Source organism: Coregonus clupeaformis, unplaced genomic scaffold, assembly GCF_020615455.1.
Source record: "Coregonus clupeaformis isolate EN_2021a unplaced genomic scaffold, ASM2061545v1 scaf0287, whole genome shotgun sequence".
Classification (NCBI taxonomy): Eukaryota; Metazoa; Chordata; class Actinopteri; order Salmoniformes; family Salmonidae; genus Coregonus; species Coregonus clupeaformis.
Genome location: NW_025533742.1, coordinates 105,569 through 120,222, shown reverse-complemented (window position 1 = coordinate 120,222; position 14,654 = coordinate 105,569). Strand labels below are relative to the sequence as shown.

Here is a 14,654-nt window from a genome sequence, read left to right as displayed (position 1 = left end):
CACCAATAATAAGAAGAGACTTGCTTGGGCCAAGAAACACGAGCAATGGACATTAGACCGGTGGAAATCTGTCCTTTGGTCTGATGAGTCCAAATTTGAGATTTTTGGTTCCAACCGCCGTGTCTTTGTGAGTCACAGAGAAGGTGAACGGATGATCTCTGCATGTGTGGTTCCCACCGTGAAGCATGGAGTAGGGGGTGTCTTGGTGTGGGGGTGCTTTGTTGGTGACACTGTAGGTGATTTATTTAGAATTTAAGGCACACGTAACCAGCATGGCTACCACAGCATCCCATCCAGGTTTGCGCTTAGTGGGACTATCATTTGTTTTCCAACAGGACAATGACCCAAAACACACCTCCAGGCTGTGTAAGGGTTATTTTACCAAGGAGAGTGATGGAGTGCTACATCAGATGACCTGGCCTCCACAATCACCCGAACTCAACCCAATTGAGATGGTTTGGGATGAGTTGGACAGCAGAGTGAAGGAAAAGCAGCCAACAAGTGCTCAGCATATGTGGGAACTCCTTCAAGACTGTTGGAAAATGATTCTTCATGAAGCTGGTTGAGAGAATGCTAAGAGTGTGCAAAGCTGTCATCAAGGCAAAGGGTGGCTACTTTGAAGAATCTCAAATCTCAAATATATTTTGATTTGTTTAACACTTTTTTGGTTACTACATGATTCCATATGTGTTATTTCATAGTTTTGATGTCTTCACTATTATTCTACAATGTAGAAAATAGTACAAATAAAGAAAAACCATTGAATGAGTAGGTGTGTCCAAACTTTTGATTGGTACTGTACATGTATCTAATATATTACTATACGTTTTATTTGTATTCAGCAATTGTTTGTTTCTCAACGAATTCAGCATACCACACATTTTGAATGGGTATACAAACAATTTCCAAAGTGTAAGAAACATTTGACAAATCCTGCATATCTTTCATACATGTTAATGAAATAAAACTTCAGGGGCACGGTGTCCTCGACAATGTGAACGTTTTAATGGAAGAGTACTATATTTATCTTCAGTGCTGCAACAAATGAACACAATCAAGTTATAAAAGTTACAATATCTTCAACACATTCATAGTCCATATGAAAGTGTGGCACATTTCACATGCTTTTCACAGACGTGCCAAACCAATCATAGAAACTTCAACCTGTATTCAATGACGTGGTCTTGAATATAGTGTGTGCCTATGTTTTGCAAACTGACTGAATGACATGAATAAAACCCTGTTAATGTTCTATATTTCAGCAATAATAAGACATTTCTACATTTCCTTAATTTTCATAGTAACAGAAGGGATTGTCTGAAACTTGAATATTGATTGTTTTCATCAGTATGTGCACTTGATACTTGCTGTCTAACCTGCTACACATTGCACATATTACACAAACCATCAAGGAACCCTAGCAATACATTTTAAATCCACTTTACTGTCTTTTTATTTTAGATGTTAACTCTTACATCACATAACAATACTCAATACATTATTCAATGTAGTTTCAATACTATGTGGAAAATAAAACATGTAAGTTATAGGTTCAACACATCTAACTTTCCTTTCCCTGCCATCTGTCATTTTCTCACTCATCACCTTGCACACCTCTTACTTTTAGAGGTAAATCAATGTAATACACATGCAAATAAATAACAGGCCTATCATGTATCCATTTATCAAAATTCATAAAACGTGTTTGGAATTTAGACTTTTCAGGTACAGAACATTCAATGGAACATACATTAGAACATACAATACATACTATAGATGTGCGTGAATGCACTTCACTGATCAGAATTATAGTAGAGAACGAGCCACCACTTCTTTGCCCCCTGTGGCCATGGGACAAAATGCACAAACAATCCATGCTCAAACCATAATAAATGCACAAACATACACAAAAACAAACTCCAATTTAAACCAAAGCCCATTAACATCAGTACTTTTTTTTCAGAAATGAAAACCTTTAAAGCTAGAATCCATAACGGTGAAACTGTCATGTCCGTTTGTGATATTACAACAACAAAGTTACTAAAAACAACTAACTGTTTTTTTTTCTCTCTGACATCATTGCACGCATGATAGAACAGCAGAATATATACTGCAATAATTTTTTTACCATGTTGGAAGACGCTCCTCACCTCAAAACAAAACCAATAACAATGGCAGTGGGGCAGACAGTGGCGCCGTTTCCCTGCAGATTCCATCTTTAAACTTGTTGTTAATCTTAGCATGCTGCTGTAGACCATTATCACAATCTTGGTACGTCAGTATTTCCTCATTGATTCCAAACATTTGTCTTAAAAAAAGAAATACTACCTTGATCCAATTGTTAATTATAACATGCTGACCCTATTGTTTAAATCTGTTCATCCAATTATATTTTCTACGTTTGTTCTTACAAGTGCACTGTTTTATTTTTTAATTCTTGCTGATATACAGATGGCTGTGCGAGATTACCTTCTCATAGCTGTGAGTGGCAAGGTAGCGTAGAGGGACTGACTCGGGTGGCCCAGGCCTCGACCCATATGTCCAACGCTAGCACTCACCCCTGAACACAGAGGCTGGGCCTGTCTGAAGGGAGGCCCGTAGACAGGGGCAGAGGTCAAGCTCATTGACCTAGTATGCATGGCTGGGGGTGGAGCATGATAGTAACCACAACTGACACTGGGGGCGTCCAATGACACCTTGCGCTTCCATTCGTCCGGAGGTTCTGGAAGAGATCGTCGGTTGGCGGCGGAGTTGACGTTAGTGGCGATGGACTGAGGGATGTTCTGGAACCGGAAGGCGTCGTCCACCAGGCCCAGGGGGCTCCGGGAAGCAGCCTCCCAAGGGCTGGGGGGCTTGAGGGTGGCTTTTTCCTGCCAGGAGGTCTGCCTCCCGAGAGATGGATGGAACACAGGGGTGGTCACAGGGGACATAGATGACTGGGAGGGCATGTAGGACATGGAGCACATCCGTCTGGGTAGGGACAGAGAGTAGCTTCTGCCAAGTCCCTGGAAGAAAAGGACATTGTACTTGATTGATGTGATTCTGGTCACATGACGCATACTGTACACACTGGGGCTCAGGGTCGAAATATAAAATACCATATGTAATGTAATGCACATGTATTTATGAGGCATTTAATAAATGTGTTCATGACACTGTACCCCTCTGTTCCCAACCAACTGTGAGAGTAGAATTTTGGGTAGAATACACAGAAAAACAGTAGTTCTCCACAACTTAGTTTGGCCTGGATTACTTGAGCAGAGAAGGAGAGAAGATTCCTCATCCTGTGCAATAAGGTGATTCATTTTGCGGTACAATAAAACACACACACAGTGTCAGAGAGCCTTGCCTCCTGTGAAAGGGCAGGCTATCCCCTTTCAAACTCTTCAGATGGACACAGGCCAATTCTACTCAACTGTGTGTTCATCACCGTCCATTACATTTCCCCATGATTATTGGTATTTTTTCACAACATACAGGTCATATCACTCTCTCATACAGTAGCATTGTTGCCTGGAGATGAACACCTATAAATAGGTGAGGGCCGTTCACAGTAGTGAACGACCCTCAAACCTGATGATGCAATATCACTGCACATTTTGTTCAGTGTTCATGTTCTAAACATAGCTGGGTGACGTAATGGTGTCATTTCTCCCTAAAATACATGAGTCCCCATGGCCAATTAAGACCAATAGCTTGGAAGAGAGTTAGTTTTCAGCACTTACCTTTGGCAGGGGTTGATCCTATCGGGTCTCTGCTTAGTAGAGCTAACTTTTCGAAAGGGATAGCAGGTTTTAAAGATGGTGAGTCTGAGCTATATTTGGAAACGGGTGAACCCTTTGCTCATAGCAGGTCTCCATGCAAACTTTGGGTTTGAACAAAGACCTGTTTAGAGGACGTAACACCTTGCCTTAACGGTCATTGAAACTGAAACCTACCAAAGCGTCTTCTACAGGTGGAAAGGACTCAAATATAGTTTAATTTGCTGTAAAGTAGAAGATGTGAACTAACCTGCATTATGCACAATGAGGCAATCATTGTTGTAATTACTGTTTTTAACCCAATATTGCTTAAGGTACCATGAATTGGCAACATTAGCAAATTCATAAGCAACATTAAAATAGAAGAGGTATTACAAATGAATAAAGAGAACAATGTGAGTGTGTGGTACAATAATTAAAGCGTGATGCATTCATAAAAGAAAAGGTTGCAAGAGTTCATGCAGTAGTAATGAAACATGAAAAAATACACAGGGAAAGGTAAAGGGAAATATTTAATAGCAAGATTGTGCAGAGTACAAGAAGTGCAATATACAATGAAACACATAAAAGAGGAAAAATAAACATAACAAGGACAGAAAAGGTCAGGTCAGCAATCTGATTGGAAATTAAAGAAGGATTATTTGTAACATACATATCAATTGCGTTTAACCTGAACATAAATCATGTTTAATTAAGTGTTAAAATGAATATGTTGATAAAAACAACTAAGTGACTGGCCATAATTGACAATAAAATACAAAATTCCACATTGTCAACAACACAAAGATGTAGTGGGGGCTTTAAAAACACAATTAGCAAAAGCTTTGAGCTGTAACACACTATTAAATATAGTTTGGAATGAGACTGAAGGAATTGTAAGAGGTCTGCATCCAAATATAGTGCCTATTATTATTCATATTATTCTTATATCTTCATAAAAGTATGAACAAATCCGCCAGTTTTTATGTTATGCAATATCATTGCTATCATATTGCATACAATGCAAACATTATTTTGACTAGCATCCAACCGTACTGTTTTACATTTCCTATGGGTATGAACATTAATGTTCCAATAATGGTAATGTTGCATGTGGTCATGAGACCACTGGTGAATACAGGCTACCCTAAACATACATTAATTTACAAAAAAAGGCGAGGCAAGGCACCATAGACAAACTAGAAATGTTTCCTCTTTTCAGCTGCACACACAACTGATCACATTTTCCTGAGAATACTCAACACGATGTATCCCTAGTGGGACCAAAACTTCAGCCAAGAAGGGGACTTTTTTGTTGAATTCTGCCTCTTATGCCTAATGTATATATCACTTTCCCCTGCTAGTATCTGTATCATCACTAATGATCTAGCTCTGCAGACAACAATATAGCAACTACCTAACGGATTTACTTGCTAAACTCTGTATCAATAGCTAGCAAAATTAGCTAACTAGCTTAATTGGCAAACACTACCTTCATTGGTATTAGCAGTAGCTAACATTAGCTTCATTCGCAGCTTCATTAACAACACCTACAATAGTCTCTCATTCTCAATAGTTTATCATTCTGCCAGGAAACATTCATGCACAGCAAGCCTCTAATTTCATTGTTTTACAAGCTATGAAGCAAACAGATAGCATTATCAAGTTGAAATTGGGGTGTTAACTAAAGCAAAGGAGGTAGATCGAGGAGGGGTGGCAGAGTGGCCAATTAATGATAACAACCATACACAGTGATACCTATTGAAATATTATATCTCTATAAAATCACTGGTATAACCCAGGTTGTTGGTCTGGAAAATGACTTCAGTAAGACAAAAACAGAGACATTAGTTTTTTTGTGGTAATCTCCTATAAATCTAAATGTTCTGCTATTTTTTTTCAAGCTATTTTTGTAAAGCTAGATGAACAGAATAAAAATGCATCCATTGTTTCCCTTGTTGACCTGTCATGCATATTGTACATTTTTTAAAGATTTAATTAATTGTTTAGTTTATTGTTCTAAGTTGTCATTTAAAATGTTTTGTGCTAGGTTTGCATACTATGTGCAGCAGAAAGTAAGAAGACATAGGGTGACATTTTAACACCGCAACAATGCAGAGATATTACCAAAAATAAGTATATTATTTGAAATACTTGGCGGGACACACCTAATTTAATTTAAAGTTTTTGAAATAAATAGTGCTTTAGAAATTGTAAGAAATAGTGTATAATCTCTGCATCTTCTGCAACATCAAAATGGGGCAGTGGGTTGGGACTAATGTTGCAGAACGACATGCCTCCACTGTTTGGTTGTTACCGCTTGCTTTTTGGCAGAAAATGTAGGCCGAGGAGCCATTTGAATGGTACCTCTAGAGAGGACATCAGCATCAAAGGGTATAGAAGACAAAGATTCTGAGTTGAAACTGAGAGATAGCTGATGGGGAGTGCTTGTGGGTATAGGGCAGTGGGTGCTTGGAGCTTGGGGAGCTTTGTTGGGGCTATCATGCACAGCAGGTAAAGCATTATGCTTCCAATCCAGTTGCTTGCTAACTGGGAGTGGTTCAATTGACCGTGTAGGTTGACAGCCGAAAGGGTATAGGACACTCACCGATCTAGTAGACTTAGCAGGAGCTATAGGCTTGATTTGTTGGTTTGCTGGGGGAAGGTCATGGACAGGGTGAGGAGAAGTGGCAAAGGAAGGTCTAGGGCTGACAACAGGGGCAGGTTTAGGGCTCAAGGGTGGGTTTGACACAGGGGTTGGGATGGGGGCCATTTTGAGGCTAGGGCTAAGGCCTTCAGCCTCAGTGCCTATGTTATATCTAAAGAGTGATGAGTCCAGCTGGTAGGGCTGATGTTTCATGATATCTAGGGCATCCAGGTGCTTGGGGGGTGGTGGTTTTGTTTTCTCCTTGGTCTTTAGCTTCATTTTTGGACTTGTTGAAGGGGGCTGTTTAGCTGCTGCAGGGGGGTAGAAAGGAACATGAAGGGGATTGTATGACAATGGAGGTGGGGCTCGGATGTTGGATGAGTATCTCCAAGCACCTGGAAGGGAGGCGGTGGGGGAAGGAGACTTTGCTTTGTTGGCCTGAACTGTTTCGGCATCCACCACAAACTTCTCCATACGGGTCTGTCTCTTGGCAAAGAGTTCGGCACCTCTTCCCCTCAGAGTTGGACCATTTATGGCCGGACTAACAATGCCCTCAGAGATGTGACCCATTGGAGAAGTAGGTGGTGCCTTGGCTGCGTGGCTGTAAGAGCTCCCTCGATGGGGTGGGCAAGATGCCACCGAAGGATTTGAGGACTTTGAGATTGTGGGTTGGCGAGGTGCCGTGTGAGTTGGGTTCAGGGCCTGAATACTCACTGGGGACCGCGGTGGCTGTGGACTCCAGCTATTCATGGTTGGCTGAAATTGAGAGGGTGATGTTGAGTTGGCTGGTGCCCCGGTGTTCATGGGTGGCTGTGGTCGTGCCTGAGTTTGGGGTGGTTTGCGGAGGTTCGCCGTTTGCTGAGGCGAAAGCCAGTCTTGTTGTTTGAAGTATTGCTGAGGAGGAGGCCCCACTGGACTTGGGAAAGATGCCGGGATTGGACTCCTTGCTGGGTGAAATAGTACATTCGAGGGACTCTCCTTCAACCATGGTGGACAGGCTGGGTTGATGCTAGGCTTTGGGGCAACAGGTGGGGGATTCTTGTGCTTGACTGTTCGAGGTTGCATAAAGTTGCATGCCTCAGCACCAAGACTAAAGTAGTCTTCCTCTTCTCCTGACTCAATATATGATCTTCTTTCCCCTCTGTTTTGAATATAGGCATTGGAGGGTTGATCAGAGGCTGCTCTATTAGCACCTCTTCTTTTTGAGTCTGGTAGGATGCCAGTCTTGATTGCTGGTACAGATATGCGTTCATCACGCGAAGCTATGAAGTCCCCAGTTGGGGACCAGACCTGTGGAACTGTGTGTATAGGGACTGATACCTTGAATTTGAGTTCATGATGCTTCACCGGGCTAGTGACACCACTAAGAGGAGAAAATGGGACAGGCACTCTCTTTTGGGATACCAAGAAGGGCTTCGCTGTTCTGTTGGCCACAAGAGGCTTCGGTATGGCACTAGCTAGGTGGTTGGGCATACTGTTCATCATGTGAGCACATTGTTGCATCTCCTGTTGGTTTTCTTTGAACTGCAGATGTTGATTGCCATGAGCATCCATGTAGATCTGATCAGCATGCCTTTCACTGTATTGAATTTGATTGGATTGCACGTAAGTTTCATCCATTTTGTAAGACTTGTGCGTTTCTGTGTCTTCAAGCTCTACAATACCTTCGACGGGTAAGCCTTTGCGCCTCATTTCCTCGTGCTCTAAGGCAATCTCATCCATCCTCTGGCGGCGCTGCGCAAACATTGCCACGCCCTTGCCTTTTGTCTCCGGCAGTTGCTCCATCTCTTCCAGGTGGTGAAATATGTTGGCTATTCCAAGGTTCTCCCAGTTTAAATTGACGTCTCGGTCTTGGACATTCACTGAGTAGTCTTCTTCAAGTTCAGAATAATCATTAGTGGCCAAAGTAAACCTGACCGTTTTGCCGTCTTCACTTTCTTCGTCTTCGTCGCTTTTGTCGTCAAACTGGTGCTGACCTGTCCCGTAGCTGACAAGTGTATACTTCTTAACCCTTTGCCGCCGCTTCTTGAACATCAACACCCCTCTGTTTCTGGGATTTGGTGCATCGGTCAACAGCAAAGCAATGCGTTTACATTTAGACTTGGCTTCCTTCACCTGCCTGTCTGACTGGCTCTCGCTCTGTCTGGGCCCTGGGAGGGAGAGATGAGAAGAGAGGACAGAGATAAAAAGAGAGATTTTATCAACGTAGTGTAATTACATAAATTATGCTACCTCAGAATGATGCATATGTAATGTGAGGAGGTATCACATAAAAGTGCCCCACATACAATACATTACAAGAGCACTGTCTACCCATGTCCTGAGAATGTCATCAACCGATTACTTTTATGGTGTAGCTTTCTCAATTGCCATTTAAGTTACAGTGCATTCGGAAAGTATTCAGACCACTTCACTTTTTCCAAATGTTGTTACGTTACAGCCTTATTCTAAAATGTATTAAATTGTTTTTTTATCTCATCAATCTACACACAATAGCCCATAATGACAAAGCAAAAACTGGTTTTTAGAAATTTGCACAAATGTATGAATAAATACAAACTGAAATGTGACATTTACATAAGTATTCAGACCCTTTACTCAGTACTTTGTTGAAGCACCTTTGGCAGTGATTACAACCTTGAGTCTTCTTGGGTATGACGCTACAAGCTTAGCACACCTGTATTTGGGGAGTTTCTCCCATTCTTCTCTTCAGATCCTCTCAAGCTCTGTCAGGTTGGATGGGGAGTGTTGCTGCACAGCTATTCTCAGGTCTCTCCAGAGATGTTCGATCAGGTTCAAGTCCGGGCTCTGGCTGAGCCACTCAAGGACATTCAGAGACTTGTCCCGAAGCCACTCCTGCGTTGTCTTGGCTGTGTGCTTAGGGTCATTGTCCTGTTGGAAGGTGAATCTTCGCCCCAGTCTGAGGTCCTGAGCGCTCTGGAGCAAGTTTTCATCAAGGATCTCTCTGTACTTTGCTTTGTTCATCTTTGCCTCGATCCTGACTAGTCTCCCAGTCCCTGCCGCTGAAAAACATCCCCACAGCATGATGCTGCCACCACCATGCTTCACCGTAAGGATGATATTAGCCAGGTGATGAGCGGTGCCTGGTTTCCTCCAGACGTGACGCTTGGCATTCAATCTTGGTTTCATCAGACCAAAGAATCTTGTTTCTCATGGTATGAGAGTCCTTTAGGTGCCTTTTGGCAAACTTCAAGCAGGCTATCATGTGCCTTTTACTGAGGAGTGGCTTCTGTCTGGCCACTCTACCATAAAGGCCTGACTGGTGAATTGCTGCAGAGATGGTTGTCCTTCAGGAAGGTTCTCCCATCTCCACAGAGGAGCTCTGTCAGAGTGACCATCGGGTTCTTGGTCACCTCCCTGACCAAGGCCCTTCTACCCTGATTGCTCAGTTTGGCTGGGCAAACTTCGACCTCATGGATTGGTTTTTGCTCTGACATGCACTGTCAACTGTGGGACCTTATATAGACAGGTGTGTGCCTTTCCAAATCATGTCCAATCAATTGTATTTACCACAGGTGGACTCCAATCAAGTTGTAGAAACATCTCATGGATGATCAATGGCAACAGGATTCACCTGTTCTCAATTTCGAGTCTCATAGCAAAGGGTCTGAATATTTATGTAAATAAGCTATTTTTATTTGATTTATTTTGTATATTTGTACAAATGTCTAAAAACCTGTTTTAGCTTTGTCATTATGGGGTATTGTGTGTAGATTGATGAGGAAGAACATGACTTTAATCCATTTTAGAATAAGGCTGTAACGTAACAAAATGTGGAAAAAGTGAAGGGGTCTGAATACTTTCCGAATGCATTGTACATGGGGATAACTGCAGAATATAATGGATATTGAATATCTGATTAATACTATACAATGTCAAATGGTTGATCTTTTGACATTGTTCAACTTAGTTGCTTCTGACTTGTTGATCTCAGCACCTATGGTAAATCTAGCCTTTCTTCGTCTTGAATTTAAATGAATTAGTATGGTTCATATCTCATCCCTTGCCCTTCTGCAAAACAGTTAGTGTTTATCAGAGGTGGGACAAAGTCATTGTTATGCAAGTCACAAGTAAGTCTCAAGTCTTTGCCCTCGAGTCCCGAGTCAAGTCGAGTCAAAGATGAGGCAAGTCCCAAGTCGAGTCAAAAGTCAAAGCCATCAAGTCTCAAGTCGAGTCCAAAGTCCTACATTTTAGTTTCGAGTCATTTCAAGTCCTCTTAGCAAGCCTTTGCAAGTCATTACAAGTCCTCGTAGCAAGTCTTCTCGAGTCATAAGGCGCAAGTCCAAGTCAAGTCACGAGTCATTGATGTTAAAGTCCAAGTCGAGTTGCAAGTCTTTGTACATTTTGTCGAGTCGAGTCTGAAGTCATCAAATTCATGACTCGAGTCTGACTCGAGTCCAAGTCACATGACTCGAGTCCACACCTCTGGTGTTTATGAATGTGTAGCGCTAATATCATGACATCCTACATGATTCATGAGGAAAGTAATTTATCACGTACAGTACCTTAGTTTACGACATTATAAATAGATGGCTTGGAGACAGACAACTTTGGAAGCCACTTTCCAAACAACGAGCTCCATTATTTCATTATGTATTACAAGTCATTCAAACATTAATGGCCAATATTTTAGAAAAACCTTTCTCTTCATTATATTTCAACTTAACTCCAAAATAAAGGAACAAATAGAGAGTCAGAGATTTTAAGTTTGATTCCAGACCTTCTATTTATTATCTTGTCACGATGGCTCCTGACAAATTACTTTCCTATCATATTGTATTATAGCAAACACTTCCATTTATTTTAAGCTTCCAACCTAAGGACTACAGAATACTGTCGTCTATTGACATGACGGTGTCATGTAAACTGACTAGACAGTTTTAGCAAAACCCATTATAGCTACCTAGCCAATTATCTGTAGCTTATATAAAGACCCTGTGCAGACGAATAATACTTTTAAATAGTTATGTTATAAGTAGAAAACTAATACAAATAATACAAATATGATACTTCTTAAGTTAGATTTTAGTCAGTCGACATTTTGAATGTATTTTTATTTTATCCTATGAGCTACAACGTTTTTATAGTGCCCACTAGAGGATGATAATATATGTATTTTTGCCGACAAATATATCAAATTTACATATGATGATTTTTAACAATAGAGAACAGACTTCTCAATATTACAACTTTCATGTTTACATTAAAATAATACATTAACTACCATACTCCTACATTGTCGCAAAAGTAACACTTTAAATGTTAAAAGGAATGTTCAGTATTATTCTATACAGTAGCTAAAAATATATGGAAGTAATGGGGGCATGCGTGCAGTGCCTCTTAAAATGTTCATGGCCAAATCAACTTAAATCAACTCAGTTATTTGGTTTACTGTTACTTAAAGGTGATCCATCTTTTTTAACAGGCACCACATACCCCCATCACTCCCATTGTTTTTAGCTAGCGGTGGCTAAAGTTAGCTGAAGTTTAAAGAAAACCAAACCATGGATTAATATTTTTTTACTGGGCTATAGACTACTTTCAGGATGAGGAACCATCTAACGTTACATGTTAAAATACTTAACTTCTCCTTTAACACTTCAAATAAGTTATTGTTAAATGTCTTGAAGCACCAGTTTATGTTTAGTCAATCTGATGTATCATTTTTTTCTGTTATTGTCCATCTGCCAGTGTTGTAGACTGAATGAACACAAATTATTTATTGCATTTGATATAGTTGAGACTTTACTTGGAAGATTACACTAACAAAAGAATAACAATGTATAAACACATAAAATAATGACACTTTGTGTTAATTTAAAATAATATTGATCAAAACATCTGTGACCCCATTTAAAAAGTAACATTTAATAAAAAAGTATAAAATAGACTACTTAATAAATAGAGTGTTTGCGTGACGTTTGCAACAAGGTGTTTGCCATGTGCATATAACATACATTGACAGCAAATCCAAAGAGGGTAAACATTCAGCAAAGTTGGACTGCTACTTTTAATGTGCTTTAACTTCAGTAATGACAGGACCTGCAGACTGCAACTGTGTACTTTTATTTTTAGGTCCACATTGCAAGATGCAATAAAAGCACCAGCCTCACTTCAGAGCTGACTTAGGGGGGTCTATGAGGCAAGAAAAGTGAGGAGCTAACTTTCCATTACACAGTCAAGGCTAATGGTTTGAAAAGGGATCGGGTGTCAAGCCAGGATGACACATGGTGGTGTCCGTCAAATTAACTTCTGCCAGCCTCATCAGAGGCATGGTCGTATTTTAATCTTATCCACTCAGACTGTTAAATGCACAGGAGAGTCAGCCTGTATGCCCACTTAAAATAAAACACACATCCCAGCAGTCATGCCCTTTAGTCCAAATTCAAACATTGCATCATTATCTATTTTGCTTTATAAACGTCACTGTACTTTGTAGCAGCAATAACAGCAGTTAATTTACAATACAAAGAACATGATTTAAGTGACATTAAGCCAGTTCTATTTTGACATGCCATTTATTTTCAAATTATTGCATTGAAATAACATTTCCAACATTGTTTTAATTTCCTTATAAGCCGAATGCGACACAGAGAAAATTACCACATCGTTTTGAGTTGCATAGACTTACATTGGTGCTCGATCTACAGTAAATGAATGAGGGGGTTGGGGGAGGAGGAGGGTGGCTACTTACGTGCGCGCCTCACCCTGTGTCTGCTGGGACTGGGGAGATCTCTCTCAGATGCAGAGTCCCACTCCTCTGCCTGCTCAGCACCCTGCGCTGAAATTCCAAAGGATAGATAAGCAGGAGGTGCTTCGCTGTGCCCTCCTTCCTCCGGAGACTCAACACTCCCATTCCCCCTGGCCCCGGTCCCAGAGCCCAGCCTCCTGCCGTCCCCCCTGGGTTCCCCATGGGTCAGAGTTAGGGTCATCTCTCTCCGGCCAACGGAGGAAGAGGAGGTGGACCGTTGCCTTGATATTCGACACGAGTTGGGGTTCGGGGCGGGGGCTTGTGGGGACTTTGGGGGAGTCGGTGAAGGGGTGCTTGGGTAGGACTCGGCATCGGAGCCCCCGGATTCCCCAGGGTAGACGCTACCTGGCCCCTGTGATAAGGTGTCTATCTCCTGGGTTCTGCTGGGGCTCAGTCCCCTAACCGGGCTACGTTCTTCCGGGCTGTAGTCGGAGGGTGGTCTCTGATGTTCCACAATGGCTCTCTTGGTGTACGGTTCAGGGGACCCTACAGAATGGGGGGACTCAGCCTGTCTAATGTGGGTGTGTTGGGGCTCTATGCGGAGCTCTGTATCACTCTTCCTTTCTTCATAGTAGGATCCATCCCGGGACTCTGAGACGTAAAGGTCGTCAGAGGAGTGGCGGTACTCAGAGACTGACCAAGTGTCCATGACAGTGCTCTCCTGGTCCTCTGTTTCTGGCTCCATCTCTAGTTTGTTACAGACACAGACAGGGTCCTGGATGTGACAAATGCAACATTTAGAACAAAACAGGAGACAAGAGAGCATGATAAATAAGAGATAAGGGACCTTCCACTAAGGAATTGATAATGAACACAGTATTAAGCATTCAGTATCAATGTCAACAATATCACCTTGCAGCTGTAAACACAAAGCAGCAAAGCAATGTGATACGATTTGAACATGCACACAGACACATGCGTGCACGTACATGAGCATGCATGCACGTACATGAGCATGCATGCACGTACATGCACACACGCACATAACAAACACACACAAACACACCATCATCATTGTCAATTCTGATGAGAGAGCACTGCCTGTATTTCTTTAACTATCTCAAGCAGTCAAGTTAATATTTGATGTTTCAATTCAATTTGGCGATAATCAGGTAGCTAATGACACCAAATAACAGCAACTACAGTTATAACTTGTGCAGCGGGTTTAGCCACATATTTCACAAGGTATTGAGTTTGCAATCCAGCTACTGTGTGATCAATGCATTCCTTATCCCCAATAGGAGGCGCAGTGGTTTGCCTTAGCAATTTCTCCACCACTCTAAATGGAATGGTATGCAATATCACACGGGAAACAGCATTCACGTCCAAGAGGACAAGTTAAACAATACAGAGGCTGTTTTCCAAGCTATGATTTATACAAAGATAGTTTTTTCCCCTCCTCAATACAAACATATTACTCGGCTGAGCGGATTTGGAGTGCTAGCATTTCCATTTAAGAACTACATTTGAGATGTGTTTGATTAAACGTTGCCAA

General features: G+C 41.5%; 1 protein-coding gene across 1 annotated transcript; it reads right to left on the bottom strand.

Moving 5' to 3' along the window:
- Positions 1–983: 983 nt before the first annotated feature.
- Positions 984–13,844, bottom strand: synpo2b (synaptopodin 2b). The gene is made up of 3 exons (XM_045214619.1): positions 13,103–13,844; positions 6,349–8,537; positions 984–3,005 (listed from the first exon to the last, which is right to left on the bottom strand). Exons 1-3 carry the CDS (start codon positions 13,842–13,844, stop codon positions 2,466–2,468), a joined length of 3,471 nt encoding a protein of 1,156 aa, XP_045070554.1. The 3' UTR covers positions 984–2,465.
- Positions 13,845–14,654: the final 810 nt, after the last annotated feature.